Source organism: Pseudochaenichthys georgianus, unplaced genomic scaffold (genome assembly GCF_902827115.2).
Source record: "Pseudochaenichthys georgianus unplaced genomic scaffold, fPseGeo1.2 scaffold_611_arrow_ctg1, whole genome shotgun sequence".
In the NCBI taxonomy this organism is placed as follows: domain Eukaryota; kingdom Metazoa; phylum Chordata; class Actinopteri; order Perciformes; family Channichthyidae; genus Pseudochaenichthys; species Pseudochaenichthys georgianus.
The window spans coordinates 101,467-116,570 of record NW_027263169.1 but is presented as its reverse complement, the minus strand read 5'-3'; the positions used below and the strand labels follow the sequence as shown (position 1 = coordinate 116,570).

At 45.5% G+C, this 15,104-nt stretch overlaps 1 protein-coding gene across 1 annotated transcript; it reads left to right on the top strand.

The window, feature by feature from the left end:
* Window positions 1-1,718: 1,718 nt before the first annotated feature.
* LOC117443435 (transcriptional regulator Myc-B-like) lies at window positions 1,719-6,915 on the top strand. The gene is made up of 5 exons (XM_071202601.1): window positions 1,719-1,903; window positions 3,397-3,858; window positions 3,911-4,237; window positions 6,134-6,310; window positions 6,414-6,915. The coding sequence occupies exons 2-5, from the start codon at window positions 3,405-3,407 to the stop codon at window positions 6,686-6,688; spliced, it is 1,233 nt and encodes a 410-aa protein (XP_071058702.1). The 5' UTR covers window positions 1,719-1,903; window positions 3,397-3,404; the 3' UTR covers window positions 6,689-6,915.
* Window positions 6,916-15,104: the final 8,189 nt, after the last annotated feature.

Genomic DNA, 15,104 nt, shown 5'->3' with positions numbered 1-15,104 from the left:
TTTTCTTCTCCCTTTTCCGTTGCTATAACTACGTCATGACGCTAGACTGTGGGAGTTGGAGTTCTATTACGTAAACGCAAACACATATTTACAGACGTGAATAAAATTAAATGCTTTCTCACTTGTATTATAGTCACTCTCACTCAGAAACAAGAGTACACGTATTGTTGTAACACTTATAGATTGTTAAATTATTAAAATCATGAGCGATAAAGTTGAATTGACTACATTTACCGGAATGCATTGTATTGAAGTAAATACAGCAGAGTCATGGCAGTTTGGGCAGAATGAAGGGACTTTTTCTCAAATTATTGTATAAATATGGTCTTTAAAATGTATTTAACGTTTTTATTTTTGGACACAGTTGTTTTTCAGTTTAGTGACATGTGTATTACTCAGGGAATACACGTATAATTGGTATTATTCTATCATTATATTACAGCATAATACTGACTAACCAAAGAAAAACATTTAGCCTACTATAGTATTTAATTTACACCACTATTTCTGTCTGGCAGCTTTAGTATACACATAAAAACAATTACACATCTACAATCTAGAAGCATCTATACGTTCAATAAATACATGTAATGCAGTGGAAACGGAGTATTTATTGATGATGATACATATTATTTGTGCAATCAAATGTTTTACATGATTGTATTATTGTTTGTGGTAATTATGAGTATTTGAATAAGTGGAAACAACACTAACAGCCGTTATACTTGTCATGTACTCTTATCTTGTGTTTATATTTAGTTTTATAATCCCTACATTTCACTGTGTTTTTTGAGCCTGCAAAATAAAGACCTTCATGTCGTCATAGCGACCATAAACATCATAACATGCACTTCCTGTAACTGACCACAGGGGGGGCGCTGTTTCCCCATGCACCAGCAGTAACCCGCAACACATGATAACATAACAGAAACACTAGTGACCCTTGTTTAAATAGGATAGTGTTGGGTGTTGATAACACATGTACAGCCAGAGGGCTAATGAATAATATCTTTCATTCATTCATTAAATGTTTTAATAAATAATCGTTTGATTATGTTTGAGGTTATTTTATTTCCTTATGTTTTAATTTAAAACAAAATTTGCTTTAATATTTTTTTATTTTGTTCTTAAACTATTTTGTGTTTATTATTCTTATGGTCATTATTTATTTTTTTAATTACACTTTCTTAATTGTCTTTTTCTTTTCATTTTTATGAAATTAATTGTACGGTCATTAAATGGTATTTTGATTTTTTTGTGTATTTTAATTCTGGTTTTCTCATTCATTTACATTCATATTATTTTCTGTATTTTCTATATTTTTTCTAGAATTTAATTTAGTTATTTTATTTACATTTAATTCCTCTAAATGTGCCTTTTTATTTTTTGTATTCAACCATGTTTTTCATGATTTAGCAGAGTTCCCAGAAATGCATGCGATCATTTACAGTTAGCACCGCATCACCCCCTTACATCACTTCACATCCGCGGAGTAAAGCAGATCCTGTTTTAAACGCATGTTTTTGCTGCTTTTAACCGCAAATCTAGCCCAAAAAAGTACTCATGATCGCATAGAAAGTGTTGAATTAAATTATCACGATGCCACTTAACCACTAACTAATCTTTTTGGGGACTACATCGCTCACAGAAAGTTGTCCATGTGTGCGGATGTAGAAACAAACGGAGTATTAAATGTCTGGAAGCAGCTGCTTGAGTTGATTCACTCTGAGACAACGCAGCGTTAACAAGTGTAGTTTTTAACTTCGTAATTGAGAGAATTATACATATAAACTCTTGCATTGTGGGATAAATAAATGCACAAGGACGATTTAACATTCACTCACTGAAACATCTGGACATCTTTTTTTCACATCTGCACAACTTTATTCTGGGAGTCATAACGGTGAGTTGCTCATGATGACGGGAATAATTAATCACCAGATTCATCTAGAAAGTATGCCGAATTTAACCCTGGTATTAGTTAATACACTGCACATTCACTTTACTTTGTTAGCCGATACTTAAAACTGGTTTTTAGAGCATTAAGTTACATTTTCATGTTTTTACAGCAGATTCTTGCGTCTCTGATCCTGTCATACTTATTGTTATTGTTGACATTTTTTAACAAGTATTTTGTTGTTGTTTTTTCAAGCCGAATTGTAGAATAGACTCAATTGATAACTAATCTTTGCATATAAGTCTTATCTTATAGTTATAACCTTTAATATTAACACAATTAACTCTTTATTTAGTGTTTCTTGAAGGGAGCTTTGTGTCGCTGCTGTACTGTCAATTTTAATCTAGAGTTGTATGTCTTTTGGCACTCTGCAATGGGATAGTTAATCACCACATCAATCTAAAGAGTATGCCGAATTTAACCTGCTATGAGTTTATATACTAAAAATACACTTTAATTAGTTAGCTGTTACTTAAAACTGTAATTGTAGAGTGTTAAGTTAGATGTTCAGGATATTCTTGCGTCTCGGAACCTGTCATACTAAATGTTGTTGTTGACCTATTTTCTAAAAGTGTTTTTTAGTTGTTTTCTAAAGCCGAATTGTAGAATGAACTCTATTGATAATTAATATGTATATATGAGTCTTATTCTATAATTTTAACCTTACATTTTTACATAATACATTCTTAATTTTCTGTTTCTTGAAGGGAGTTTTGTGCTGTTAATTATTGTTACTTATTCTGATACAAATGCTGTTTTCTGATATACCCACAGATGAACCTTAAAGGTCTCCTATGATACTGTTCTTCATCAGTATATCATATATCCAGAGCCTGTCTCTGATTGGCTGAAACACCAAATTGAAAAACCACGTGTTGATGTAGAAGAGACAAGAAGAAGAGGGGACACGTGTTGATGTAGAAGAGACATGAAGAAGAGGGGACACGTGTTGATGTAGAAGAGACATGAAGAAGAGGGGACACATGTTGATGTAGAAGAGACATGGAGAAGAGGGGACACGTGTTGATGTAGAAGAGACATGAAGAAGAGGGGACACATGTTGATGTAGAAGAGACATGTAGAAGAGGGGACACGTGTTGATGTAGAAGAGACATGAAGAAGAGGGGACACGTGTTGATGTAGAAGAGACATGAAGACGAGGGGACACATGTTGATGTAGAAGAGACGTGAAGAAGAGGGGACACATGTTGATGTAGAAGAGACATGAAGACGAGGGGACACATGTTGATGTAGAAGAGACGTGAAGAAGAGGGGACACATGTTGATGTAGAAGAGACATGGAGAAGAGAGGACACATGTTGATGTAGAAGAGACATGAAGAAGAGGGGACACATGTTGATGTAGAAGAGACATGGAGAAGAGAGGACACATGTTGATGTAGAAGAGACTAACTTCCTGTTTCGTGTGCTCTCATGCAGAGGCCATAATGCCGCCGGTGCTACCGATGTTTCGAGGAAACTACGACTACGACACGGTGCAGCCCTACTTCCTGGACGGCCAGGAGGAAGAAGTGGAGGACTTTTACGGAGAGGACATATGGAAGAAGTTCGAGTTGCTTCCTACTCCTCCACTGTCTCCCAGAAGGAGACCCTCGCTGTCCGACGTCTCTCTGAACGCCGCCGATCACCTGGAGGCCGTCACCGAACTGCTGGATGACGACCGAGACACTTTCCTGCAGTCTTTCATCCTCCAGGACTGCATGTGGAGCAGCAGCTTCTCCGCCGCCAACAAGCTGGAGCGGGCGGTGTCCGAGAGGCTGGCGGCGCTCAAGAATCGCCGTGAATCCTCTACTACGACCAGCAGGGGGTCTGACAGCAGGGGGTCTGACAGCAGGGGGTCTGACTCTAACAGCAGGGGGTCTGACAGCAGGGGGTCTGACAGCAGGGGGTCTGACAGCAGGGGGTCTGACAGCAGGTGGTCTGACTCTAACAGCAGGGGGTCTGACAGCAGGGGGTCTGACAGCAGGGGGTCTGACAGCAGGGGGTCTGACAGCAGGGGGTCTGACTCTAACAGGCAGGGGGTCTGACAGCAGGGGGTCTGACAGCAGGGGGTCTGACAGCAGGGGGTCTGACAGCAGGGGGTCTGACAGCAGGGGGTCTGATAGCAGGGGGTCTGACAGCAGGGGGTCTGACAGCAGGGGGTCTGATACCTGCATCGACCCCTCCGAGGTGTTTCCCTTCAAACCGCTGACAGAGAAGGAGGCGCCATCAGAACCGTGCCTGGAGACCCCGCCTCTCAGCAGCAGCGACAGCGAATCAGGTGAGCAGCATGCTTTCATTTTGAAAGAGTTATACTCAATAGTCAAGACGCTAAGCACTTTTTTTGCGTTGTGTAATTACATATAAAGTCGATGCAGAGATGAAAATAGTCGCGTATTAGACCCTAATGTTGGGCTATAAAGGAACTACAGCACGGTCACATGACTTCACGTCACCACCGCTAAGCTAAAGGAGGCTAATGTTGGGCTATAAAGGAACTACAGCACGGTCACATGACTTCACGTCTCCACCGCTAAGCTAAAGGATGCTAATGTTGGGCTATAAAGGAACTACAGCACGGTCACATGACTTCACGTCACCACCGCTAAGCTAAAGGAGGCTAATGTTGGGCTATAAAGGAACTACAGCACGGTCACATGACTTCACGTCTCCACCGCTAAGCTAAAGGAGGCTAATGTTGGGCTATACAGGAACTACAGCACGGTCACATGACTTCACGTCAACACCGCTAAGCTAAAGGAGGCTAATGTTGGGCTATAAAGGAACTACAGCACGGTCACATGACTTCACGTCACCACCGCTAAGCTAAAGGAGGCTAATGTTGGGCTATAAAGGAACTACAGCACGGTCACATGACTTCACGTCTCCACCGCTAAGCTAAAGGCGGCTAATGTTGGGCTATAGAGGAACTACAGCACGGTCACATGACTTCACGTCTCCACCGCTAAGCTAAAGGCGGCTAATGTTGGGCTATAGAGGAACTACAGCACGGTCACATGACTTCACGTCACCACCGCTAAGCTAAAGGCGGCTAATGTTGGGCTATAAAGGAACTACAGCACGGTCACATGACTTCACGTCACCACCGCTAAGCTAAAGGCGGCTAATGTTGGGCTATAGAGGAACTACAGCACGGTCACATGACTTCACGTCTCCACCGCTAAGCTAAAGGCGGCTAATGTTGGGCTATAGAGGAACTACAGCACGGTCACATGACTTCACGTCTCCACTGCTAAGCTAAAGGCGGCTAATGTTGGGCTATAAAGGAACTACAGCACGGTCACATGACTTCACGTCACCACCGCTAAGCTAAAGGCGGCTAATGTTGGGCTATAGAGGAACTACAGCACGGTCACATGACTTCACGTCTCCACTGCTAAGCTAAAGGCGGCTAATGTTGGGCTATAAAGGAACTACAGCACGGTCACATGACTTCACGTCTCCACCGCTAAGCTAAAGGCGGCTAATGTTGGGCTATAGAGGAACTACAGCACGGTCACATGACTTCACGTCTCCACCGCTAAGCTAAAGGAGGCTAATGTTGGGCTATAAAGGAACTACAGCACGGTCACATGACTTCACGTCTCCACCGCTAAGCTAGAGGAGGCTAATGTTGGGCTATAGAGGAACTACAGCACGGTCACATGACTTCACTTCACCACCGCTAAGCTAAAGGCGGCTAATGTTGGGCTATAAAGGAACTACAGCACGGTCACATGACTTCACGTCTCCACCGCTAAGCTAAAGGAGGCTAATGTTGGGCTATAAAGGAACTACAGCACGGTCACATGACTTCACGTCTCCACCGCTAAGCTAAAGGCGGCTAATGTTGGGCTATAAAGGAACTACAGCACGGTCACATGACTTCACGTCTCCACCGCTAAGCTAGAGGAGGCTAATGTTAGGCTATAAAGGAACTACAGCACGGTCACATGACTTCACGTCTCCACCGCTAAGCTAAAGGAGGCTAATGTTGGGCGTGTTGACGTTTAGTCGCCTCATTTAGACTCTTGTTAGCATCCTCAGTTCTTAAATTCACCAGTGATGTATTTATTGATGTATTTTATGTCCTAGAACAAAACGTTAAAATCTCTTCAGCTCGTACCGTTTTATTTCAGTGCTCTAACTCCATAATATTTCCCTTAATTTTTCCCAGAAGAAGAAGAAGAGGAAGAGGAGGAAGTGGAGGAGGAAGAGATCGACGTGGTGACGGTGGAACGGCGAAAAACATCACAGCATTCGAACCCTTCGATCCTGAAACGCTGTAAGCTCGACATCCAGCAGCACAACTACGCCGCCCCACAACCCCCCCGACACCCTGTCTCCAAACCGGGTCAGTCAGAGGGTCCCAACTGTAATCGAGATCTTCTTCTGCGGTCTTCTTATTGTCTATTTTCTCTTTTATTGATTTGCATTGCATCGTTATCTGTTATCAGCCGGCGAGGATCTTCACGCCCGGCGACGGACTCACAACGTCCTGGAGAGGAATCGCCGCAACGATCTGAAGAGAAGCTTCTCGGCTCTGAGGGAGGAGACGCCGGCCGTCGGCCACAACGAGAAGGCAGCGAAGGTTTTGATCCTGAAGACAGCGACGGAGTTCATCTGTGAGCTGAGGGAGGAGGAGGGGAGGCTCGTGAGAGAGGAGGAGGCGCAGAGGAGGAGGAACAGGAGGCTGAGACGCACACTGAGGACACTCAGGACTTCACCCTGACCCAAAACCGGACTTTTGATACTTAGCACGTTAGCATTTTGCAGCCAAGTGGTGCCTTCATTATGGATTCATCGACACACACACACACACACACACACACACACACACACACACACACACACACACACACATTCCATTTGTGTGTGTAATGAAATGGAAAGTTATATATCTGTTATCTTAAACCTCATTCTGACTCATTGTGTGTGTGTGTGTGTGTGTGTGTGTGTGTGTGTTGTGTGTGTGTGTGTGTGTGTGTGTGTGTGTGTGTGTGTGCGTGTGTGTTTGTTTTGCTGCCTTTGTGAGGACCATTACATTGTTGGGATATTTAGTTTGGTCCCCACTTGAGTTGTAAGACGAGTTTAAGGAGGAACATATTAGATACTAGGTGAAGGCCTTCTCGTGTGTGTGTGTGTGTGTGTGTGTGTGTGTGTGTGTGTGTGTGTGTGTGTGTGTGTGTGTGGTGTGTGTGTGTGTGTGTGTGTGTGTGTGTGTGTGGTGTGTGTGTGTGTGTGTGTGTGTGTGTGTGTGGTGTGTGTGTGTGTGTGTGTGTGTGTGTGTGTGTGTGTGTGTGTGTGTGTGTGTGTGTGTGTGTGTGTGGCACAGGTGCTCCAGCTGATCGTGAATATATATATATTAGTTATATAATATGTGTCTGTTTATTTAAAGAAGAAGTCTCCCTGAAGCGTGTTGTTGTTGTTGTGTTTTGTATTCACCATTTGTTTATTGTTTATTGTTCTACGTGTGTTCAGCCCGAGAGGAAGAGCATTAAAAGCGCTTTCAAAATGGAGGTCCTGTTTCAGTAACACGTGTTGTCTTATTTGATTCTGTCTTTGCATTTATTTTCAGGGTCATATTTATTTGTTGTACCTCGAGTGACATGTTTCAGACAGGTGAGAGACAGGTGAGAGAGAGACAGGTGAGAGAGAGGTGAGAGAGAGACAGGTGAGAGAGAGGTGAGAGAGAGACAGGTGAGAGAGAGGTGAGAGAGAGACAGGTGAGAGAGAGGTGAGAGAGAGACAGGTGAGAGACAGGTGAGAGACAGACAGGTGAGGGACAGGTGAGAGAGAGACAGGTGAGAGACAGGTGAGAGACAGGTGAGAGACAGACAGGTGAGAGACAGACAGGTGAGAGGCAGACAGGTAGAGAGACAGGTGAGAGAGAGACAGGTGAGAGACAGACAGGTGAGAGTCAGACAGGTGAGAGAGAGACAGGTGAGAGACAGGAGAGAGACAGGTGAGAGAGAGACAGGTGAGAGACAGGTGAGAGACAGACAGGTGAGAGAGAGGTGAGAGACAGACAGGTGAGAGTCAGACAGGTGAGAGAGAGACAGGTGAGAGAGAGGTGAGAGACAGATAGGTGAGAGTCAGACAGGTGAGAGAGAGACAGGTGAGAGACAGGTGAGAGACAGACAGGTGAGAGTCAGACAGGTGAGAGAGAGACAGGTGAGAGACAGACAGGTGAGAGACAGGTGAGAGAGAGACAGGTGAGAGACAGGTGAGAGACAGGTGAGAGACAGACAGGTGAGAGACAGACAGGTGAGGGACAGACAGGTGAGAGGCAGACAGGTAGAGAGACAGGTGAGAGAGAGACAGGTGAGAGACAGACAGGTGAGAGTCAGACAGGTGAGAGAGAGACAGGTGAGAGACAGACAGGTGAGAGACAGACAGGTGAGGGACAGACAGGAGAGAGACAGACAGGTGAGGGACAGACAGGTGAGAGGCAGACAGGTGAGAGAGAGACAGGTGAGAGACAGACAGGTGAGAGAGAGAGACAGACAGGTGAGAGACATGAGACAGGTGAGAGACAGGTGAGAGACAGACAGGTGAGGGACAGACAGGTGAGAGAGACAGACAGACAGGTGAGAGACATGAGACAGGTGAGAGACAGACAGGTGAGAGACAGACAGGTGAGAGACAGACAGGTGAGGGACAGACAGGTGAGAGACAGACAGGTGAGAGGGAGAGACAGGTGAGAGACAGACCGGGTGAGAGAGAGACAGGTGAGAGACAGACAGGTGTGAGAGAGACACCGGTGAGAGACAGGACAGGTGAGTAGAGAGAGACAGACAGACAGGTGAAAGACATGAGACAGGTGAGAGACAGGTGAGAGACAGACAGGTGACAGACAGACAGGTGACAGACAGACAGGTGACAGACAGACAGGTGAGAGACAGAGAAGACAGGTGACAGAACAGGACAGGTGACAGACAGACAGGTGAGAGACAGACAGTGACAGGACAGACAGGTGAGAGACAGACAGGTGAGAGACAGACCGACAGGTGAGAGACAGACAGGTGAGGGACAGACAGGTGACAGACAGACAGGTGAGAGACAGACAGGTGAGGGACAGACAGGTGAGAGAGAGACAGGTGAGAGAGAGAGACAGACAGACAGGTGAGAGACAGACAGGTGAGAGACAGACAGGTGAGGGACAGACAGGTGAGAGACAGACAGGTGAGGGACAGACAGGTGAGAGGAGAGACAGTGAGAGACAGACAGGTGAGAGAGAGACAGACAGGTGAGAGAGAGACAGGTGAGAGACAGACAGGTGAGGGACAGACAGGTGAGAGACAGGTGAGAGACAGACAGGTGAGAGTCAGACAGGTGAGAGACAGACAGGTGAGAGAGAGACAGGTGAGAGACAGACAGGTGAGAGACAGACAGGTGAGAGAGAGAGAGAGACAGACAGGTGAGAGACAGGTGAGAGACAGACAGGTGAGAGACAGACAGGTGAGAGTCAGACAGGTGAGAGACAGACAGGTGAGAGAGAGACAGGTGAGAGACAGACAGGTGAGAGACAGACAGGTGAGAGAGAGAGGAGAGCAGACAGACAGGTGAGAGACAGGTGAGAGACAGACAGGTGAGAGACAGACAGGTGAGAGTCAGACAGGAGAGAGACAGACAGGTGAGAGGAGACAGACAGGTGAGAGAGAGACAGGTGAGAGAGAGACAGGTGAGAGTCAGACAGGTGAGAGACAGACAGGTGAGAGACAGACAGGTGAGAGAGACAGACAGGTGAGAGACAGACAGGTGAGAGACAGACAGGTGAGAGAGAGACAGGTGAGAGACAGGTGAGAGACAGACAGGTGAGAGAGAGACAGGTGAGAGACAGACAGGTGAGAAGACAGACAGGGACAGACCAGTGAGAGACAGACAGGTGAGAGACAGACAGGTGAGGGACAGACAGGTGAGAGACAGACAGGTGAGGGACAGACAGGTGAGAGAGAGACAGGTGAGAGACAGGTGAGAGACAGACAGGTGAGAGACAGACAGGTGACAGAGAGACAGGTGAGAGACAGACAGGTGAGAGAGAGACAGGTGAGAGAGACAGACAGGTGAGAGAGACAGACAGGTGAGAGAGACAGACAGGTGAGAGACAGACAGGTGAGAGACAGACAGGTGAGAGAGACAGACAGATGAGAGAGACAGACAGTGAGAGACAGAGGTGAGAGACAGACAGGTGAGAGAGAGACAGGTGTGAGAGAGAGAAGCAGCAGTGAGAGACAGACAGGTGAGAGACAGACAGGTGAGAGAGAGACAGGTGAGAGAGACGACAGGTGAGAGACAGACAGGTGAGAGACAGACAGGTGAGAGACAGACGGTGAGAGAGAGAGAGACAGGTGAGAGACAGACAGGTGAGAGACAGACAGGGGAGAGACAGACAGGTGAGAGAGAGACAGGTGAGAGACGGACAGGTGAGAGACGGACAGGTGAGAGAGAGACAGGTGAGAGACAGGACAGGTGAGAGGGAGACAGGTGAGAGGGAGACAGGCAGGTGAGAGACAGACAGGTGAGAGAGAGACAGGTGAGAGACAGATAGGTGAGAGGGAGACAGATAGGTGAGAGAGGGACAGGTGAGAGACAGACAGGTGAGAGAGAGACAGGTGAGAGAGAGACAGGTGAGAGAGAGACAGGGGAGAGACAGACAGGTGAGAGGAGAGACAGGTGAGAGAGAGACAGGTGAGAGAGAGACAGGTGAGAGACAGATAGGTGAGGTGAGAGACAGGTGAGAGACAGATAGGTGAGAGGGAGACAGATAGGTGAGAGAGGGGACAGGTGAGAGACAGACAGGTGAGAGAGAGACAGGTGAGAGAGAGACAGGTGAGAGACGGATAGGTGAGAGACGGACAGGTGAGAGACGGACAGATGAGAGACAGACAGGTGAGAGACGGACAGGTGAGAGGGAGACAGGTGACAGACAGGTGAGAGAGAGACTGACAGGTGAGAGACGGACAGGTGAGAGGGAGACAGACAGGTGAGAGACAGACCGGTGAGAGACAGACAGGTGAGAGAGAGACAGGTGAGAGACGGACAGGTGAGAGGGAGACAGGTGAGAGACAGACAGGTGAGAGACAGACCGGTGAGAGACAGACAGGTGAGAGACAGACCGGTGAGAGACAGACAGGTGAGAGACAGACCGGTGAGAGACGGACAGGTGAGAGGGAGACAGGTGACAGACAGGTGAGAGAGAGACAGACAGGTGAGAGAGAGACAGGTGAGAGACAGGTGAGAGAGAGACAGACAGGTGAGAGACAGACAGGTGAGAGACAGGTGAGAGAGAGACAGACAGGTGAGAGACAGACAGGTGAGAGAGAGACAGGTGAGAGACAGGTGAGAGAGAGACAGACAGGTGAGAGAGAGACAGGTGAGAGGGAGACAGGTCTCAGAGACTGTACATTAGAGAAACTAAAAGACTAGAAATAAACAATCCAAAATGTAAACATCTCAATTAGAAATAAAATAGCATTAAAAAAGTAGAAAATATACATGTTGAAATACAAATGTACAGTAACTACGCAGTGTAATAATATTAATAAAGATATTGAACACAGGGTTATTGCTTGGAAAGTACAGTGTCGTATAGAAATGGAGAATAATGGGATTGTTTACAACAAGCAGAGATTCACCAGAACGTGGGCACTTCACAATAAGACTCCCCGTATCGAGGGCTCATAATCTAAACACTTTATTAATCATTAAGAACCATTTATAAACCAGTTCTAACAAAGTTTTCATATATCAACACAGGCTCAGTATTTGGCAAGATGACTAAGCCTTATATTGGCTACTTATCAGGGCCGGCCCTAGACTTTTGGGGGCCCTAAGCGAGCTTTGGCTTGGGGCCCCCCTCACTCTAGCGCCTTCTCACTACACACGACACGGAACCAACTGTTGTCTTATGATGTTAGCATAAGCACACTTTGTATAAATAAGCATGTACACACCGTGGACCTAACCTCCTCTAGGGGGGTCCTCACCTCCTCTAGGGGGGTCCTCACCTCACCTCCTCTAGGGGGGTCCGGGGGCATGCTCCCCCGGGAAGATTAAAACATATATATTGACGATAAAAGCATCAATCTGGTGCACTTTGAGAGCAACATTAAGAGATCTATGGATACCTCTCTCAACACCCAGATGAAACAGAACTGTGAGCAGATTTTTCTTTATGGATATTTTACAAATCACTTAAACTGCATTCAATCAATCAATGTTTATTTATAGCCCAATATCACAAATGTTACATTTGTCTCAGTGGTCTTCACAGTGTGTACAGAATATCAGTATGACAATACGATACCCTCTGTCCTCAGACCCTCTGTCCTCAGACCCTCTGTCCTCAGACCCTCTGTCCTTAGACCCTCTGTCCTTAGACCCTCACATCGTACAAGGAAAAACTTCCAAAGAAAACCCAGTTTAAGGGAACATGGAGAAACCTCAGGGAGAGCAGCAGAGGAGGGATCCCTCTCCCAGGACGGACAGACGTGCAATAGATGCCGTGTGTAAATTGAAAAGATAATACATTTGCAACATTCTTGTTTTGTCATATAGTATTGTGTACTGTAAGGTAGCTTCGAGCTTCATGTTGAACAGTAGGTCAACATTTCCCAGAGAGCTTTCTTTGAAATCACAAGGTAACCTTCAATCACGCCTCAAACTGAGGGCACTTGTCTCAATAGCATGTTTTAAATTGAAGTTGTCTGAGGTCCTTACCACCAGCTGCTCTTGCAGTAATAAGTAGCGCACCTTTCGTACTGTCCTAATGTGCTCAATGTAGTGACTGCTTTTTTATCTTTTGTTTTCTTAGTTATGTTCTCTGTATTTTATATGTTTGTGTTATGTGTTATGTGTAACGCTGCTGCCTTCTTGGCCAGGTCAGCATTGCAAATGAGATTCTATCTCAAAGGTTAAATAAAGGTTAAAAATCTTTTTTTAAAAAGTACCGCTAAAAACCTTAACCTTTAGATTGTATGATAAAGTGTTTATTTAATATATCTGGCTAGCTATAGCTACTTTCTAACGGTTTAGCTTACCCCCGCGATTCAAAGTAACGTCAACGTAGCTGTAATTTATGCTTTGCTTACATGTTCGCATAACTTGGAAGTTTACTGACATGTACATACCTTGATCACCTGGCTCAGGTGGTGGCAGGGTTTCCGCTAGGATTTTTCCTCGCCGGTCAAATGTCCGAGCAGAATTTATTTTACCGGACTAATTTGAAACTTACCGTGTGTCATATTTCAATAATAATAATAATAGTTGTGTAGCAGAGTTCCCGTTAGCAGGTAATCACCGGACTATGAGCAGATATGCTTCAGTTTAAAACTCAGTTCACGGGCTCATTTTTATATTGCTTCAGTTTATAATCGTAACAGATCGAAACATTCAGATTCATTTTTCAATAAATGATTCCACAAACAACATAATTATTACATTCAAACAAACTACTTGTAGTAGATAACGTACATTATTCAGAAGTTTACATCAACTTTGAATAATAACACGGGAGAAACGGAGCCTCTCTTTTCCCCTCTCCCTCTCTCTCTCTCTCCCTCCCTCTCTCTCTCTCTCTCTCTCTCTCTCTCCTGACAGCCGTCAGTTTCTCATGCAGCTCCTGCAGCTCGCTAAACAGAGGGCGGGGCTTCAGGTGATCATGCAGAGCTGCGTGTCTCGGTCAGACTCAGCAGCTGATCTGATCTCTCTCTCTCTCCGGTTACACTTCACTCGCGTTTATGTCCATATGGATCAGATCCAGCTCTCCTGATCGGCCTTTATAGAGAGCCCCGATCAAACTATATCGGCCGATAATGACCGGCGGCCGATCGATCGGAGCCTCCCTAATTATTACCAGACATTTTGACCGGCAGGTTTTGAATTTACCGGTTTTTAATAAATGTTACCAGCTAAAAACCGGTAATTACCGGCTAACGGAAACCCTGGGTGGTGGCTCTGGGGTTGTTGTGTGAGCCACTTGAGAATAGTCGTCTTTTTTAAGAAAAGATTTCTATTGTCCATCTTCAAAAACTCTGAGTCTGACTGACAGTTTATTCTAAACATTGTCACAGCTCACAGGATAGGTACCCGTCAGCCAATGAGACGGATGTTTATTTCCATTCAACTCTCTGGTTGGTCTGGTGTCTTGCCTCTGTTGCATTCACTGAACACGGGAAATTACAATCCTGCCGTCCTCTCTAGTGTCATGATGAGGTTCAGGTAAAGCACGGTTAATGTATTATATTATTGACTCAATAATATAATACATGACTTTGAGAGTAGGCAATCTAGGCATATTAACACAATTAATTAAACATACTTATCACGGCGACGTTGTACTGAGATTATTATTATTTTTCATTTTATTTATTTTTGCTAGGGAGCCCTTAGTGGCTGCGGGGCCCTACGCGGACGCTTATGTCGCTTAATGGGTCGTGCCGGCTCTGCTACCTAGCTTACTTCGTCTCCTTCATCAGCCAGCCTCCTTGGTATCTGTTGTTCACTGAGTTGATTCCCATTTATTTTAGTTTTAGTTTATAACCATTTATTTACAAGTTACTAACATTCATAACTGCCAAAAGGGAGCCTTATTGTAACGTGTGGGCGTGGTCCCATTGAGTGACAGGTCTGTCCAGTTTCTGCTGCTGCTAGCTTCCTGCTAGCTGCTAGCTGCTCCGTGAAGCTACAGGGGCTCTGCCTGCTCAGCTCATCCGGGGAACACAACTTGAACTCGGCCGTGTTTGTTGTGCTGGTGCCTTGTGGACTATTCTTCATGCTTATATCGGCCTATTGTGACTCGCCCCGCATTTAAAACAGACGGTGCATGAATGCGGTTTTGCGGTAAGTGAAATATGAGTACTTTATTTATGTGTTGCTTATGTTTTTAGTCAGCTAACGTCAGTGAATGTTAAGGCTTGGGTTAGCATGTAAGCAAGTGGTAGCTACATCTTTGCTAACGATGCTAACCGTAGCCTCCAAGTCAAAACGTAATAGTTACGGTGTGTGAAGCAGGCAGGACCCAAATGCAAAATAAAGTGAAAATTCCTTTATTTCAAGGCTAGGTGATAAACAAAGACCAAAACAGAACACTCACCGACGAACTAGTCATGACACAAGACGAACCGACAAAGACAGACAGAAAAAAC

Excerpts from the sequence above, each read along its gene's own strand:
- LOC117443435 (XM_071202601.1), top strand. The coding sequence starts at position 3,405 with ATGCCGCCGGTGCTACCGATGTTTCGAGGAAACTACGACTACGACACG. Across the intron at positions 3,859-3,910 it reads TGACAGCAGGGGGTCTGACA|CAGGGGGTCTGACAGCAGGG; the intron begins GCAGGGGGTCTG and ends TGACTCTAACAG. Across the intron at positions 6,311-6,413 it reads ACACCCTGTCTCCAAACCGG|CCGGCGAGGATCTTCACGCC; the intron begins GTCAGTCAGAGG and ends ATCTGTTATCAG.